Source organism: Micrasema longulum, unplaced genomic scaffold (genome assembly GCF_059751315.1).
Source record: "Micrasema longulum isolate JH-2025_06_02 unplaced genomic scaffold, ASM5975131v1 h1tg000109l, whole genome shotgun sequence".
Taxonomy (NCBI): Eukaryota; Metazoa; Arthropoda; class Insecta; order Trichoptera; family Brachycentridae; genus Micrasema; species Micrasema longulum.
Genome location: NW_028277315.1, coordinates 1,177,427 through 1,195,379, shown reverse-complemented (window position 1 = coordinate 1,195,379; position 17,953 = coordinate 1,177,427). Strand labels below are relative to the sequence as shown.

The window sequence follows — 17,953 nt, the reverse complement described above, 5'->3', positions numbered from 1 at the left end:
GATTTTTAAAATTAAAGTCAGGTTTGTAGAGATAAGTTTATATATTTTATTTGTTTAAACTTTAGTCCGGAGAAACACATTTGATTACAGTAAACACATTAATTAAAAATACGTACCTAGGTCGGCAATATTGACTTGTCGTTGATTGAACATAACACATTAGTCTAATGATCCAATTTAATTTACTCGCACTTTTTAATGTATTTTTATAATCATGACACTAATCACTATCCAACGTTGCAAACAATAATATGATGAATAAGCACCGTGTCGATTAAAAAATAAACAGATAAATAATAATATATATTATGTAAATACATATATAAATAACCCATGGAGAAAACACAATATTACGTTACTGCATTACTGTCAGTAGTCAGAAGTACCTAACTAAAATAACAAATTATTTTTTGTAAGTGGTAAGGCAGGCACTGAAGCGAAATTTAAATGCATTTTTTTTATATACTTGCAACACCAAAGGTATCCAAGTATGGAAAAATGTCAACATTTAGCAGATATTTTTGCAGGAGGATTGTAATATAAATTTCTTAAATTATTAGATAATAATGCCTTTAACCGAGTAAATTGAGCACTGTTTAACTTACGAAAATATTCATATTTTAAAATGGAGGCTATCGGTAGTGAAGTCGGTCAAAAGATGAGAGTAAGTTGTTTTGTAAAATGTTTACTAAGTTGTGATCGGTTGACTTATTTTAATAAGTTTAATAAACTATTATGTACTGATGTTATTATTTATTTTAGAGTGCTATTAAAGCCAAGTTAATGGAGTTGGGTTGCTATGTCGGTGAGTGATTCTACATTTGAATATGTATTATTATTAGTCCTCGTGTCACCTGCACAGTGATTTTATTTGAATATTTTTTAGATGACGAACTTCCAGATTATGTGATGGTTATGGTAGCTAATAAAAGAACTCGATCGCAGATGGAGGATGATCTCCAACTATTTCTAACTAATAATACGGAGGCGTTTGTTGGTTGGCTCCACCAAGTATTGCAAAAACTTCAAGAAGTCACCATTAATACAAATATTGGTTAGTTTATTTTTAATTAAAAAAAAACATGGTTATGGGCAGCAGAGAACTGTGTATGTAACGAAATAACAACAAACTTAATAAATTAGTACACTGAACATTTGCAGTAGGTTTTGCTAAATTTTATATTATTTTTAACCCTAGACACCTAACCTTCATCGCATCAACAAATATACGATAGCAAATACGCTGGATCTTTTTACCGCGCACGCTGATTATCATGTTGTCGCTTGTCAACTCCGTACTTGCCACGGTCTCAAGAGACATTTATGCCCAGCGACGTTTTTAATCAGAAATATTCACCACAAAGAACATTCGTCGAATCGACAAATGGTTAGGTTTAATGGGGTTTGTATGAACTTTAGGTGTCCAGGGTTAATTGATTATACATCGTCCATTCAAATATTGGAAAATCTTTACCCTTGTATACATTTTTTAAATATTATTTTATTTATTAACTAATAACCTGATCAGCAATAAACACTTTTATTTCTGTCATTAGAACAGTTACATTTCATAATGAGAATAGCCCCGAAATATTTTTTTTTGGTAAATCTTACAAATGCAAATTATATTTATTTAAAAACTTGTATTGATATGTTATAGATTGTCGTGCTTAATACAACCAAGTTCAGCTGCATTTTGTAGTTCTAAGATATTTTTTATTTTATCTGTTTCTTTTATTATTTTTTTATCCTTTATTGTCAATTTTGGCATTTTAGTTTCCAATGCAAAAAAATCTAAACCAAAACACTCCACAGACTCAAGTTTGAAAAAAGACCGCAAAGAAAAAGACAAGAAAAGGGAAAAGGATAGAGAAAAATTAAAAGCGAAGCTAAAACTCAAAATGAAAAAATCGAAGAAAGACAAAAAGCCTAGCTCTAAAGAAACAGAAAGAATAAGACCAAATGTTCCTCCACTTCTTATGAACCTAGAAAAGGAGTCATCACCTTCTATAACTGATGTCTTCGCAGGACAGATTCTAAAATCACACGGTATTAAATCTAATTCAGTTATATCTGTTAGTGATGTTAAAAATACTGTGTCTGTAAATAGTGGGGAAACAAAATCCGGACGAAAACTTCTCAATAGAAACCGATTTCCAATAATAGACCCTAATTCTGTGGAACAAATTTCCGAAGTCGACGAGAACCCGTCTAACACAGATTCTTTCGATATTCCGTCTCTCACCGATATCTCATCGGGACTGCCGACATCTGTGTTGACCGGAGAGCCTAGAGCTGAGAAAATAAAGGAGATTAACGAAATCAACGCTAAAATACAAACTCTGAAGAAAAGACTCGCTGAACAAATGGACTCCGGCTCAGAAGACGAAGATTTCATCAACTTGCGAACCGAAGCGGAAGAATTAATGGGAGTTGATTTCAATGAAGATCCTATCGTAAGTTTTTAAATTAATCAATATATTTTTAATTAGTTCATGAACTAATTTTTTATCATAAATATGTAAAATGCCTGTTCTTATTTTACTGCATCTCATATTATGTTATGTTTTTCTTATTTACCAATTATTATTTATAAAAATCATATGAATTTGATTACATAAAAAAATCAAATAAATGCGACACGATTCCTTTTATTTTTTCATTTGACCCGGCTATAGCCCTTCCTATAGTGAATTTTTTTTTTCTTTCTGTAATACTAAGTATTATATATAATACTAATATAATCCTACCATTTTCAATAATGTTTTTTTTTTACTAAATGTTTTGCATTCAGATGCAGATTGACTTTTCTGGGTTATGGCAGCTTCCATCATCAGGGTTGATGTTACATAGACATGCCAATAACCCAGAACTCAATCTGCATACCGCAGTGTATTCGGATATGCTGTGAAAGGAATGGGTAATTTTTTAAAACGCTTTTAACTTTACGGTTTTAGTTCACTATTCTAAAATCTCTCTACATTTTTATTTTCTTTAGGTTTCAGCCCCTGAAATAATAACACCACCGCTGCATCGAGAAGGTACTCCAGAAAAGCTTTCGGAATTTGAAGAGGAGTCTCTAACTCCTGTCAAATCTCCCCCTCCTCAAAAGCAAAGAGAACTAATCAGGGCTCCTGAAAAATCCCCTCTGAGAACGAAGGTTACCATGCTGGAGTTACCTCAGATAGAATTAAACCTTCCAAAGAGACCACTTCGAGATAGACTCGGAGTGCGTCCCAATTCCATCACAATTTCTAATGATAGAACCACGATTACCAGAACCGTCAATATGGTTAATCCGTATCAGTCCAGCAAAGGGAAAAATGAGAAGCATGACAGTGGTGCTTCAGAAAGGTAATCCTATACTGTGCAAATATTTTTTTACCTAATTTGTACACCAAATGCAGTGTATTCAAATCATTTGTTACATAACGGTTATATGATTGGTTTTGCGCTTCAAGTGCCAGTCCAGGGACTATAAAATATTTCTGCCTAAAACCAGCTTTCAAATTCATCTTTCATAGTGAGTGTTGTTCATTTAATTTATAACGGCAACTGCTAAGAATTTATTTTTCAACTGGAGTTTTGGATGGAAACTGTTTCAGCTGTTTCGGGAGAATAACTGTTTCAAAATAGCTGTTTCTTTACCATCTCTATTCCTTACCTACTGCTTTGATTCTTATGCCCGTATTTGTAAACAAAACTCAAGGTGAGGAAAGCACATTATAATCTCATAGGCAGAGAATTACTTGAAGGTGAGGAAAGTAGAATGTACTCTCCTTGAGTTTTGTCTGTGAATTCGGCATTACGATCGTGTCTTGTTTCCATGCATTTTAAATTTAATGGCATAAATCTTTATTTTTTAGTGCCTCACAGTGTTTCACATTGCAATTTATTTTATTATGAAATCTAATTATATTTTGTATTCAGGCAGTTCCAGTAATTATTCATTGTTTTTCCTAATTTCCGGAATAGTAAGAGCATTACTAGAAAATCACTCGCTGACAATCGAACCCGGTACCTCAGGCATGGTTGATCTAACCCATCAATTATGATGCGGATTAATCTCCATTTAATTTTCTTTTGAAATATTGTGAAAAACACTAGTTCAAGGGCATTGTATTTTACATAGAACTGTACAAATTACGATTCAAATACGAGTAAATCAATATTAATTCATTATGGACCATTGTATAGAGTACTATTGTTAGGTTTTTTTTGTTTATTTATGTATGTATCATATATTTCAAACACATTATATTAGATATACACGCATTAGCTTAATGCTGCTAGTAACCTAATAATAATAATAACGCAGCTATTAATTGATTAATTTTCAGAATGCATGCGGAGAAACACTCAACTTCAAGTAATGAAAAAATATCGGTAAAAAGCAGACTGACACTAAGAGAAGAAAAGACTCGCACTAAAGATGAAGCTAATAGAGAAGAAAATGTGATTAGAAAAAGAATCGGTTCAAGGTATTTGTTTACTTCATTCTAAATAGAATTTATTTAGAAATAAGTAATCTGCTACATATATCAAACCTAAGAAATTGATGTGCATTCAACAATATTCGAGGGTTGGTTGATGTGTTCCACCCCAGACCTATTTTTATGTGGATGAGAAAAAGCTTTTGTGCCTTGTTTTTCGACGTAGTCCCCCGGGACTTCATTTCCTAAAACATTTGTCTGATCCCTGCCAACCACTCGTCTACACAGCGCATGATCTCATTGTCTTCCAAAAATTTATTTCCACTCAAATGTTCCTTGAGTTTAGGGAGTAGCCAGTATGTAAATAGGGGCTAGATAAGGTGAATATGAGAGAATCATAGATTCTTGAAACCAAGAATTGCCGGTCATCTTCTTAGCTAGCAACATCATACAAAAGACTATCGAGAGTTAAATCACCTATTTTTTCTCTTTGCATTCTTAAACCTTTCAGTTCTTTCATTCAGTTAAACTTATGTAAAAATTATTATAAAGTTATTTCTCAAAATATTAATTAGATTTATCTTCCTTCCAGAATTGTTCCACTCCCTCCCAGGCGAGAAGAGGATCCCGCTGTAGCTGTGGCCAGCATAGTGAGGGCTCCCCCTCGCCCCACCAACTTGTCTGGTGCGCCGGCTTCCCAACTGCTCATGAGGGCTGTCGCTGATGCTCACAAATCTCTACTTAGTGTAAGCGCATAATATGGTCGGCAGAAATCGAAATGCAATAAACCAATATTATTTTAACCATTAGAACCAAATTTAGTATTTTCATACAAACCAGAAACATAGTGCTTTAAAAAAATATTTTTCCTCTTTTGAACAATTTACACTCTCTCATTATGCCATTTCAAATTTTCACAGACAATATAAAAACTATGCAAATATTTTAAACCTGTCCTATGTGCAAAAATGAGTTTTTTTATGTAACATTCAAATTGAGAAGGTCCAAACAGGTAACTTGCTTGCACGACACGGGTTTAATTGTGCAAATTGGTTAAGCTTTGAATATACCCAGCTACGTAATCTGTAAGTGCAAAAGTTCTATAAGTAATTATATAAAATATGACATATGTAATCGTATTATAAGCATGTGGTAGTGTGTGGACTCTGCAGTTGGAGGCCCGAGGCTCAAACTTCACTTCTACAACTCGTTTCCCATGTTTGATCACAGATTTTTTTTCACTGTATATTTTAAAATGTAATCAATTTATAATTTGAACTTTCAATAGTTTTTTTTTGGTTTTTTTATTTGTTAATGGACTATTGAACTAAGCCAAAAAAGTTTTTTTAATTTTTATATATCGTATTATCGATTTTTTCTAAGTTTTGTATTTCTGAAATAACTCCGCGTGTGACGTCAGAGGTTCGTTTCCGTTTGTTCTCATTCAGTTCTTCCCATTGTTCAGTTCTTTCATTGGTCCATCCATGGCAAGCGAAACGGAAATCTTCCATTGCTCTCATATGAAAGGTTAATCCATATGAACCAGTGACGTAGTGAAAGTAGTCTGTTTTAATTCAAATGTTTTTTATTAATTTTTTTTATACATTTCAGGCAATTTTGCTGTACAATTTAATGCTACAATTTTTACCGCCGCCAACAATGTATTTATTATATACAATTTCCCGTAGGGCTGAAGTTCCTCATTGATTCAAACTATGTAAACGCAATTTACCAATAACAGCTTTTTTACCCGCATATTTGGAAAAATAAACATAATTATTTTCCCTACTACAAACTTGACGTTTTGCAGATTCACTACTTTTGCATGAATCGAATGATGTCACCAATATTAATAGTAAATTTTCAATAACTCTTGTTTTAGATATTGGGTAAATCTGACAAATATATTATTTAAATTGTACCACTTTATAGTTAAATATACAGCCTTATGCTATGTATTTCGTATTTGCTGTTTTCACAATGAATACTTCTTTAAAACAAATTTTCGTATTATGTATTACAACGGCATAGTGCGTGAGATTGCATGATTAAGAAATTCGAGACATTTAAAAAAATTTGCTTCCCAAACCTGCAATCTCTCGCCTGCGCACCGATTGTCTCCGATAAGCTACCAGCGGAAACATGAGAAGTGTTGTTCGAAACAACTATAAATTGCCAATCAATCAATCTCTCATTGTCATGAAATACCATATTAATAATTCTAAAATAAATTTCAACTTTACCATAATATAATACTACTTTCACATTTCCATTTAAGAAACAGGTGGTAAATATATAATATCTGTTTGCTCATGTGCTGTCCTTTAAGACCATGATCTTTATACAAAGTTAAATAAAAATATATATGTAAAAAAAGAAGGGATTTTGTGGAAATTTCAACCGAATTAATATGAGGGAAACAATGGATCAAATTATTTTTTATGTACTTAAGCAAAATCGTAATCCCTTCATAACTGTGGCCACTACACATCTTTGAAATGCTTTCACCAACTTGCCAGCCGGAAGCTTAGAAAAAAAAAATTGAAGCTGCGTTACACATATACAATTTTAAAAGATTGGTTGCATTTATTGCTCTGAAATTTTGAGCGTTTGACCATAGAAAGTGACAACCCATTATAGTATATCTAAAAACAGTATGAAAAATTGATCGGTATTATGATAGTATAATTTTTTCCGAAATAAATGCTAATAAAAGGTTTTTTCTATTTATGGTATTTTTTAAAAAACTTCAAATTTTTAGCCCTTAATTACATGAGTATTTAATATTTTCTGAAGAAATGTTCTACAAATTTATGAATATCTATATCGTCAGGTTTCTGGCACAAGTTGGTAGCTAGATATTTACGAAAAATGAGATGTCTTCATAAATAGTGTCAAATAATCTTTATTTAAAAAGTAAATAAAAATATTTTATGAATACAAAAAATATTATTTTATGATATTCAGCTTGCAGTTTTATTTGAATTGTTTGTTTAGGATGAGCTTTTAACTTTAAAAGTGCAGTATCTCACAACAAGTAAAATGTAGTTGCAAACTTGCGCCAGAAACCCGACGATATATTCTATTTATTATTAAATTTTGTTTATTTCTGTTCTTCTTATAGATGCCTCCTAAAAACACAGAAGCTAAACCCAAGAAGAAAGCACTAGTTCTTCCAATGAGAAGGCATGTAGACCCGAAAAAAATCATCATCGAAGTTTCATCTGATAAAGTGCCGTCTTCAAATGATTATGAAAGACGAAATTCTAATTCCGATTTAGAGATAGACATCGATACAGAGAGCTTAGGCGACCTTGAAAGCGATGGAGAAAACAGGAAGAATACAGATGTCACTAGTGAATATGTTCCGGAACCTCTCGGAAGGAAACTAAGTAATTTCAAGAGTGTCGACTATGTACCCACTCACATTGAAACCAACAGTAGAACAGATGGACCCGTTATTTCTAGAGTTTTGTAAGTGATTTGTGTATTCTAATACTAATTTATTTTCAATTCATTTACCTTTGTCAGTATATCATATCAATCATCGTTTTCAAAACACTAAACCTTAAATTCTGGTATGATAGTTTCTCTTTGCATATTTTAGCCACCTGGTACCATATTGTGTAAGTAACACTTGATATGTATTTTTTTCCTTTTTTTGTAGACAAGTAATTTGAAAATTCAGGAACAGGAGTTATTTTTATTATTTATTTATTAATTTATTATTTTTAACACAAGAACATTCTCTCACCGTGTACTGTTTAGCAAGTCGGGGAAATGAAAACTTATAATAATTCAATAATTTAATTGTGTATTGTGTATATTAATAATAAATAAATATTTACAATAAATTATTTAATATTTTTTTCAAGATTCGCTTAGACTTTACTTGGTGTAAATAGGGGGTTTGGAAATAAACTGAAACTGTATAATTTATTACTTATTTGTTTAAAACATATCGTGAGTATACTGTTTGAAGCTTCAGTGTGGCATTCAAAATATTGTACAATGGAGTAAACGAAACAAATGTTCTTCAATGTCCTTAAATGTTTTGTCATGTCATACACAAAAGTGTCCTAAACAATTTGTTTCTTATATAGATATTCATTTGGGTGTTCATTATTTTCAACTGATTGGTGGTTTTCAATTCCGTATATTTGTCCCTGATCTTCGACAAAGGCAACACAGGTTGTTCTATCTGCCACAATACAGAACCAAACTGCCAATGGCTATGCCGGTAGGCAGAGCAATTGTGTTATTCAATTGTATCGCCTCGGATATTGAAATGTTTCAAGACAGTGGGATTTCTCTTAGGAAGGCAATTTCCAAATTGTAATATGTATGTTCATTTTACAAGATTTCTTTCTGTATTTAATCAATCTGTTATGTATTTAGAATGAATTGGATACTCTGTAATGTTCTCAGTGTTAATAAAAAATAAATCAATTAAGTGAAAAACCCTCTAAATCACAAAATTTTAGAAAAAAGTTCGAAATGCAGTTATGTGTCATTTTTATAGCGTTGTCAACTAATAAAATCCTCCGAGGTTTAGTTTCAAAGTTAGGATGTATAAATAATATCAACTAATTTTATATCAGATTTTTTTTTTCAAAATCTCATCCATTGAAACAATTCCATCCATTCTTCCAATCTCATTCATTGAAACTAAGATAGTTTCATGAGTATGTATTATGTCCAAAATATGTTACAAAGCCTTTAGTCGAGTCAAAAATTAAAATCGATTTTTCACATTATTATGCTGATGGTGTCGAGGGTACACGGCAAAAACAGGCTAATTAACAAATAACTCATTTTACATGAAAGCAAATAGAAGAATAAAAATCTTATTTGTGGGACAATGGGTTTTGACAATGATATTTAGTAAAATCTTAATTTTTGCAACAAAGAGGGAAAACATTTTTGAGAAGAGAATATCGCAGTATAGGCATTAACAGGGCTTATGACCCGTCATTCCATATTCTATTCTCAAAAATGTTTTCCCTCTGTTGCAAAAATTTCGATCTAAATAACTCCCTAGGGAAGAAATCCAGCCTGTCAACAAATATTTGAACATACTCAAAACATTGTTTATTTAATAAAATAGGTTTTCAATTCATTTAAAGTGTATACATGCGATCACAGAAAAACTTACAAAAATGTCTAGTTATTTTTTTTTAAACTTCTTTCTAGAACTGACAAAAACTGTTTTTTTCCAGAGTTGACCCATATATATTTCCTACAGTTCATAAGACAGGCAGTCACATTTTGTTCTTTTGAATATTCCATTCTATTATTGAACTCATTTAGGAAAAAAAAATAGCATGAATATCTCGAAAATCCAAAAACTGCAATGAGCCTGTTTTAGCCGTGTACCCTTCAATTCCCATTATTATCTGTTTCACTCAATTATTTTCTTATTCAATTTTACTTTCAATGCTTAATGTTTTCTTTTTTGTTTTACTTTTCAGGCATTTTAAGACAGAGATTAAAAAAACATCCCCCAAGAAAGACCCCCAATTCGTTGTCACCCTTGATGGATTAGATCCGAACATTTTCCTTGAAAAGAAATTAGTCAAAGAGAAACAGGAAAATGATAAACTCGATTTAGATGCTAAAATAGATAATAGTAATGAAAATAATGATTCTGATAAAAAGAATACCAACGGAACAGACAAAACTGATTCATTAAAATCCAAAGACAATCCTCTTCATAGAACAAATATTAAAATTTCACTCTCTAGCTTAAACAACAACAGTTTACAAAAGATTGAATTGAAAACGGAATCTGTTATTGAGAAATCTCCATCAATTTCAACAACAAATTTAGAATGTAAAAAAGATGATAATGTTAATTTAGATGAAGAATCGGCTTTTTCGGAGTCAAAGATGCAAGTCGGAACAAAAAGAAAATCAGAAGAAATTTGCACAACGCCTTCTAGCCACAAAGAGAGTTTTTCTCCGATTATTTTCAAAGATGCCGAAAATTCAAATCCAAAACCAATTAGTACAGCGATTGATACAACAACCACTTCAAAGAAATATGATTCCCTTCCATCACGTAAGTTATTTAGAAACAAAAAAAAACTTTTATCTACACCAGTAATATAACTAGTTATGTATTTAAATATAAAATTGGTTATAAAAATTGCCTTCTTACACCTGTTAAATTAAAATTAAATTAATTAAAGCATTTAGTTTGGCAAATTTTCCCAAAAATTTATGAAAAAAATCATAAAAGTGAACAACTTAAAAATATTTTTTTATTTAACTTTTTGTAGATAATGTAAATTGTACATTGGCGGGCTTATTGCCAAATAGCAATTTCTCACAGGTTCAGGTAAACAACCAATCAATTACGGCATTGTTATTTGTTGTGATGGATTTCCAGTTTCCGGGTAGCCATGTTTTTCGATGTTTAGTGTGTTTTGACAGGTACAGGGTTCGGCTTTTAAATGGATGATAATACGATTTATAAAAATAAAATAAAATTTTGCTTATTATTATTATGGATATCTTATATAGCGCTATTTTCGCAATATAATTTCTCAAGGACGCTTAGTTTGATAGTCTATTAACAAATAAATAAAAGTACTGAACTTCCTTGTAAATTTTTAAATGTTTTTTATTTTTTATTTAATCCAATATAAAATACAAATACATAGTTTACTAAAGAGAATGTTTATACAATAGGTACTCAATATATATTTTTTTATATTTATGGATGTAGCCACTCCACTGGCCCACAGGCACGTTCCGGAGTGGCAGTGTATTATTTATTTTATACATAATTGTACATACTTTCACATTAATTGTTGTGTAAAAATTCAAAAGAAATATGAAAAAAGATTCTAAAACATACCTACATCAATAAAACGAGAAAGGACTTTCAAGAAACTAAAATTATATTCTGATATATGAAACATATTCCTCAGCTTCCTGTCTAGTCCTTTAAGCAATCCATTTATGGACTCGAGCTTTGAAAATATTGTTTTTCATTTTGTTCACCAAATGTCCTTGCTTAAAAAGTTGTATAGCTTAGGGGCCAGAAAAGTATAATGCCTTTGTTCATAATTTGTTTTTTTCTTTTAAATAATATCTCAAGTCTTGTGTCACGCAGTTGGGTGGAAATTTGATCGTTTGCACTACTAAAATTAGACTGATGTGGACTACAAGAAAAAATTATATATTTGATCATTTATCAATTTTTTATTTATAAGATTTTTTAATTTTTTTTTTTATATATTTGGACCTCTGTATTTAGTAGCCTTACGTGTCATGTACAAGGCTAAGGTACTCGGGAAAAAAAACGTTTTTGTTTGTCTTGGAAATGGGATGTTCGATCACTGATTTTGGTTTATTACCTTTATGAGTTCAATCACCATTGTTGCAAAGTTCAAGAACAATGGCGCGTGATAACTACTTTTAACTACAGTGTGGATATCTGTTAAAGATATTCCATCTTTCCTGCATTCTGCTTCAAGATTATGGCGTTGCAAACTGAAAAATGGGCACTGAAATAACAGATGTTCTATACTCTGTGAAGAAATATCATCGCATGGACAATAGTCATCATTCCTTAATTTAAACCTATATAGATAACTTCTCATAGCTCCGTGTCCGGTAAAAATTTGGGTCGTTTCGAAAGTACTTTGGTGATGATGACGGAAGTTTGCTGCATCAGCCAGCGTTGGGAAAAACATTTTAGTGATTTTACCTGTAGAAGAAGCGCGGTAATGATCCTCCCAACGCTGCTGCGTATTTTGTTTTATACAGCGTTTAGCAAAGCTAAGGGGAAATTCTTATTTATAAGATTTCTAATTAGTAATTTTAACCCAGCGTCTTAAAACTTAACTTATTATGTATCTCTATATGTATTAGATTTAGTATTAAGTAGACAACTAAAAATTCTAAAATAGGATATCACGGTAAAACTTTAATTATCCTGATTAATGAATGGCAGATATTATCCCATACGCAGAGATCCGGATAATTTGACTAACCTTAAAATTAAGGTAATGTATTGAAAGAAAATTCAAAATTGACTCTAAGATCACTTTTTCATTGCTGTTGAAATAATACAGCTAATTCGAATGGAATATAAATTTACTTAAACATGTCCAGCAAATTATAATAATATGTATATAGTTTTATTCCACTTTTATTCATAAATTTTTACCAGTGACCGGGTTTCGTCGTGAACGACATCGTCAGACTGGTGGGAGACTAAACGAATTTCTATGTTATATACAAGTTCAAGCAGGGGTTGTAAATCATGATTTTATATAATTATGGAAATTAGAGTTTAAATTAAAATAATATAAGTATAAGGTAATAACAATTGTATGAATTTAAGTTTTGTTTGAATGTATATAATAAAAACTGGTTTAAATTTTATAATTTTATGAAGTTTTATAATGAAAATGTAAATGAATTATATGTATTTAAATTTAATTAAAACTATAACAGGGGCCGCTGGTTGGTAGTTCCATCGACAGCTATATCCCCCGGGCCCGAGGTAATTAAGTGATTCTCTGAAAGCAAAAATAAAGTGAAATAAAACTATGTACATACGTATTTTTATTATTATAATTAAAATGCAGTTCCACCAAGAAATGTCAGTAGAAAAACTCAATGTCCAGCAAATATAATTGCTTTGGCGAAGTACAAGCAGCGAGGTCCCCTAAATACTTGACAGTTATCGGGTATTTATTTCATGATAGTGATCCGTATATTTGGAAATCCAAGTGACCGGGGTTCGGATAAATAAAGTTCTAGTGTATTAATTACTATATTAAACCTTGATATGGAAGCTTGTGTAGCTTGGAAAAAGCTCATAAATAAAATAAATATTAAGTCATGAAAAATATATTTTTGGTTAAATAAGTGTTTACATTAAATTATCATTTGTTTTTTCAGTTCCTCCCGACAAGAAACGTAAGAGTTCTTTGACCCCGAGTATCCGGGAGCCGAAGTGTCGTTTCTTCCCCGACTGCCGCCTGGGTGCTGCGTGCGAGTTCTACCACCCCCCGGCCACCCCCTCCTCGCTCTCCCCGGCCCCCTTGTGCCTCTCCTTCCCTGCCTGTGCCTTTGGAGACAACTGCGCCTACGGCCACCCTGTATGCAAGTTCGACAAGTCGTGTGTCAGGAAAGGCTGTCCCTACACGCACAGCAAAGTGATAAAGACGAAAACCAAACTAGTCAATCAAGTTTCGTCCATCACACCTTCGTCGCCCGCTGTTGGTCAGTTTTCATTTTATAATTGTAATTTTTTTCCGCCTCGTAGTGCAATGATCAGCAAGTTTGTCTACCATGCAAGTGGTTTCAGGTTTGATTCCAGATATGGTCGATGTGAAATATTTATTTATTATTTAAAAGGGTGTTCTTACACTAGAATATTTTACAGTGCATCAGACATATAAGACTGATCATCTCACCTTCATATAATAACAATGATCATCTTCTCGATATTTATTGATTTCAAAGAATACTGAAGTTTGCGGTATATCTCGCTCATAAATAATTGTACCAATATGTGAGTGTTCTCTTAAAAAAGAGAAAAAAATATGGTTTACCTGCATTCATAACTCAAAACAGCCAAATTTCGACTCACGGCAATGTACTTCTGGGGGTGCAATACATAGGACTGCCCTCTTGCTCGTTTTTATTTCTGCATTTAGTTATTATAATATTTTATTTTTTTTACAATATACTTAAGAGGGAAAACAGAGTATTAAAAAACTAAAGGATAATTACATAGCAATGAAATACATATTAACAGTAAAAATAGGAAACAAAAATTCCACAAAGTCATGGCCTGTTTATGGGTATACAAGAAATGTTTATGAATTTATGCTCCCATAATAAATTGACAGGTATAATATTTTTTTGTTATATAAAAAAGAGAAAAGAAAATATTATATTATATTAAAAAAGGAAATAAAAAATATAAAAACACATAAAAAAACATAAAAATACTCCTTATTATTAAAGGGCAACAAAATATATCATAGAAAAAAAGAGTTAATATTTTTAGTTTGAATCCAGGATAGTGCGTATTTTTTAAAAGAAGAAAAATTTTGAAAGTTTGGGATCAATGAAATATTATCAGCAAAGAAAGAATTAATTTTTTTGGGCCTAAAAAATATGCTTGTCTCTGTGCGAGCCTTGTTTTACAATGTGGTATTTCTAGCACACAATTCCTTCTTTGACTTGGTCTATATGAATTACTTGTAAATACATTTTGGTTCTTAAATATATATTTTAAACATTGTAAACAATATATTTGTCTTATTTCTAAAAGTTTAGCTTCTCATAATATTTATTTTTATCATTTTCAGCTTCCAGAGTAGTTCCCGTATCCAACTACAAAACAATATCTGCAACACCCTTGCCCTCCATATGCAAGTTCTACCCAAACTGTTCGAACATGTCGTGTCACTTTTTCCATCCCAAGCCGTGTCGCTTCGGGAAGTTCTGCCTCAATAAGTTAGAATGCAATTTCTATCATCATGACACGGTCATATCAACCAAGTGGACTAGCATATAAGAACTTCATAAGTTGTAATCATTAATACCTAGCAGGTGTGATAAAACTGTGAACACTGTATTGTGTTATTAATATTTAAAGCATTCACTTTGTGGTCAAACATTTTACTAAATGTTATAAAATATTAGGACATAACCACTAACCGACTTTTCTATATCTACCGGTTTCGAGACGTACCCGTATCTTTATTTATTTATTTATTTATGCTTTATTAAGTTAGTTCATAACATCTTAAGAACTAATATAAACTTTTAATAATATTACAATTTTTTTATCAAAATTTCCCAATAACATATTTTTTCAAATTAATTTGAAATATTTCAATTTTTTCTATTTCCTTTATTTCTTCATGTAACTCATTGTACAGCTTCGATCCCTTGTACAATGAGTTTTGAGATTCTGTTTTTCTCCTCATTGGTAATCTTTTTTTTTTTTACCCATTTACCATCTTCAGTGTACGTTGGAAGAACATCAAGAAATTTTGATATTCGTGTTAAAGAACATATCGTCGCGTTGGGGAAACAAGGTTCTATCTAACAAAATATATTTTTTTACGTTGAATTTTTATTATATTTTTATTTAAATATCGATTCCATCTGCATCAAAATTTTAATGAAAAACGAAATCAATCCTCAATTATTATTAAGTTTACTAAGACAATATTAATAAAAAATATTTAATAAAATAATGTCTTCATTTTAAACTTTCATGTCTCAAAAAAATTATGAATCTACATAGAACCTTGTTTTCCCAACGCGATGATATGAGGTGTCTTCACAATGTCAATTTCTCCGAATTCGCAAATTACCTAATTAATTTTAATCAGGACTTCAATAAAGATACAAGAGTTAAAATCTTACTTAGAAATATTTCCCATTAGTAAAGCTTTAAAAAATAATGTTCCTTTGATTAATAATCAAACAACCTTTCAACATAGCCCATTATACCATATTCCATTTGAATGGTCACCGTATAGCTATTAAACTCACGCCCCTCCCTTCATTCCCTCCCTCTTTTTTCAACTATTTCTCCCACAACATAATTTTTTTTCATAACCTAATCAGTTCATGTAAGGGTTGCTTATTAAAATGCATGTCATGTTGGTTTTATATATTTTTTGCAACAACTACAGTGAAGGTGTATAGAGGGTTTTGTATGTTGGTTTAATTGGTGTCCTGACAAAGAGACAGGCACGTCTCGAAACCACTAGACATAGAAAAGTCGCTAAGTGGTTGTATACAAATATTTAAAAACTGTATTATGTTTTTGAAAACGACTAATTATACTGTGTATTTCTTTTTCAGCATGTTATTTTAATCCTAGTCGAATTAGTAATGTTTGCTTTTACGAAATAAAAAAGGTCAGTGACTTGGCATTTACAAACTACAAGTTCACTATCAATTTAAGAAACCTCGTACTCAATTCTAGATAGGCACAATCATTTTATTGTGACATTTCTTGTTTACCTCGACACATAAATCTACAAAGGTTGTCCGTAAAATAAGTTTCCCTATTTTTTTCACAGTGAAAATCATTTTTATTTACAACGAGCAATACATCATTGGAAAGCTTAGACCTTCAGCTATTTTTCTAGATAGCTTCTGTTGACTTTGATGCATTTTTTCATCCGAGTCACCATCTTTTAGATTCCCTGGTCATAGAAGTCTCCCGCCAGACCGTGAAAGTAGCTCAGAACCTCTTCTTGCAGCTCCTTTTCGTTTGTAAAATGCGTTCCACCGAGGTGTTTCTTCAAATCAGGGAAGAGATGGTAGTCGCTCGGGGCCAAGTCCGAACTGTATGGTGGGTGTAGGACGATCTCCCATCCGAATTTATCGAAATAAAAATGGTTTTCATTGTGAAAAAAAATAGGGAAACTTATTTTACGGACAACCCTCGCATATCTGATAATCTCACTGTCATGTAATCGGGAACCTTAATGCAAAATGTTTTCTGTGACATGATATCAGTTGAACACTAAATTATATGATGAAACTTCTCTAAAATGTATGGATCAGCCGAAGCAATCTTTACATTTTTCTAAAGCACGTTTTGTGTCGTCATCCCGTCAAATTGTATTCCTTTAAAATTGTCCGAGATGCAACAATATTTTTGTTGTTTGAACCGTAAAGTTTCTCTTCTTTCTTTATCGAATTAAATAATTATATGCCATTTTTTATCAATTCCTGCAACTTGTTTTCCAATGAGGAAGTTCGGTGGTTTTATTATTTGTGAGTAGAGACTATTTATGAAGCCAAAATCTTTTTTTTATATTTTTGTATCGTATTTATCAGCACTATGATTTTTTTAAGTTTTGCGTTTCAATAATTACTTTGGGTGTGACATTTCAAGTTCTCTTCCGCTTCTTCTCAGTCAGTTCTGCCAATTGGTCTATTGACGTACTGTAAACTGGAAATCTTTCTCAATTCTCTTATCATCGGTTGATTCATCTGATCTAGTGACATGGTTCAAAGTAGTTAGTTTCTATTGAATTTTTTTTTTTTAATTTTGTTCATTTTTAATTAACTTTATTCTACAATTTAATGCTCTAATTTTTATTGCGCGTAAGAAAACATTTCATATATCCAATTTCCCATAGAGCTGAACTTCCTCATTGCAGTATGTTACACACTATCAAGTGCAAGTGAGTGACAAAAATACAGATTGAATTATAATATTTTATGGTTTAATGTAAGACTGAAGTGTCCCCTTTCGGGGCTTTCTAGTTTTACACATTTCTTCGAATTAAATGTATCTTATTCGAACGAGACTCATAGGAAAAAATAGAAATATAATTCTTCTTCAGGTTGATTTATAAATTTAATTAATATAATCGGAAATCAAAGAGGGTAAATATTCAGTTACCTAATATGTATGTAAATAGTTTCGAATTGAGTTCTGATGCACTCTGGTTCACTGTTTTAGTAGGTAAAATAACATAACTTGTACGTATTTAAAGAGTGTGCTTTTGAAG

At 31.5% G+C, this 17,953-nt stretch overlaps 1 protein-coding gene across 2 annotated transcripts; it reads left to right on the top strand.

The window, feature by feature from the left end:
- Positions 1 to 462: 462 nt before the first annotated feature.
- On the top strand, positions 463 to 15,130 carry Nab2 (Nuclear polyadenosine RNA-binding 2). Of its 2 annotated transcripts, none has more exons than XM_088238274.1 (11): positions 463 to 664; positions 763 to 805; positions 887 to 1,054; positions 1,816 to 2,456; positions 2,999 to 3,354; positions 4,341 to 4,481; positions 5,026 to 5,179; positions 7,558 to 7,907; positions 9,905 to 10,494; positions 13,353 to 13,676; positions 14,774 to 15,130. In XM_088238274.1, exons 1-11 carry the CDS (start codon positions 626 to 628, stop codon positions 14,980 to 14,982), a joined length of 3,015 nt encoding a protein of 1,004 aa, XP_088094400.1. In that variant the 5' UTR covers positions 463 to 625; the 3' UTR covers positions 14,983 to 15,130. The 2 variants fall into 2 exon arrangements, with proteins under 2 accessions (XP_088094400.1, XP_088094393.1); XM_088238267.1 differs by having other exon boundaries at positions 469 to 664; positions 1,777 to 2,456.
- Positions 15,131 to 17,953: the final 2,823 nt, after the last annotated feature.

Bases quoted from the DNA above. Each gene is read 5' to 3' on its own strand.
- Nab2 (XM_088238267.1), top strand. From the start codon at position 626: ATGGAGGCTATCGGTAGTGAAGTCGGTCAAAAGATGAGA. The intron at 806-886 runs GTGAGTGATTCT...AATATTTTTTAG, and splicing joins GGAGTTGGGTTGCTATGTCG to ATGACGAACTTCCAGATTAT. The intron at 3,355-4,340 runs GTAATCCTATAC...ATTAATTTTCAG, and splicing joins GACAGTGGTGCTTCAGAAAG to AATGCATGCGGAGAAACACT.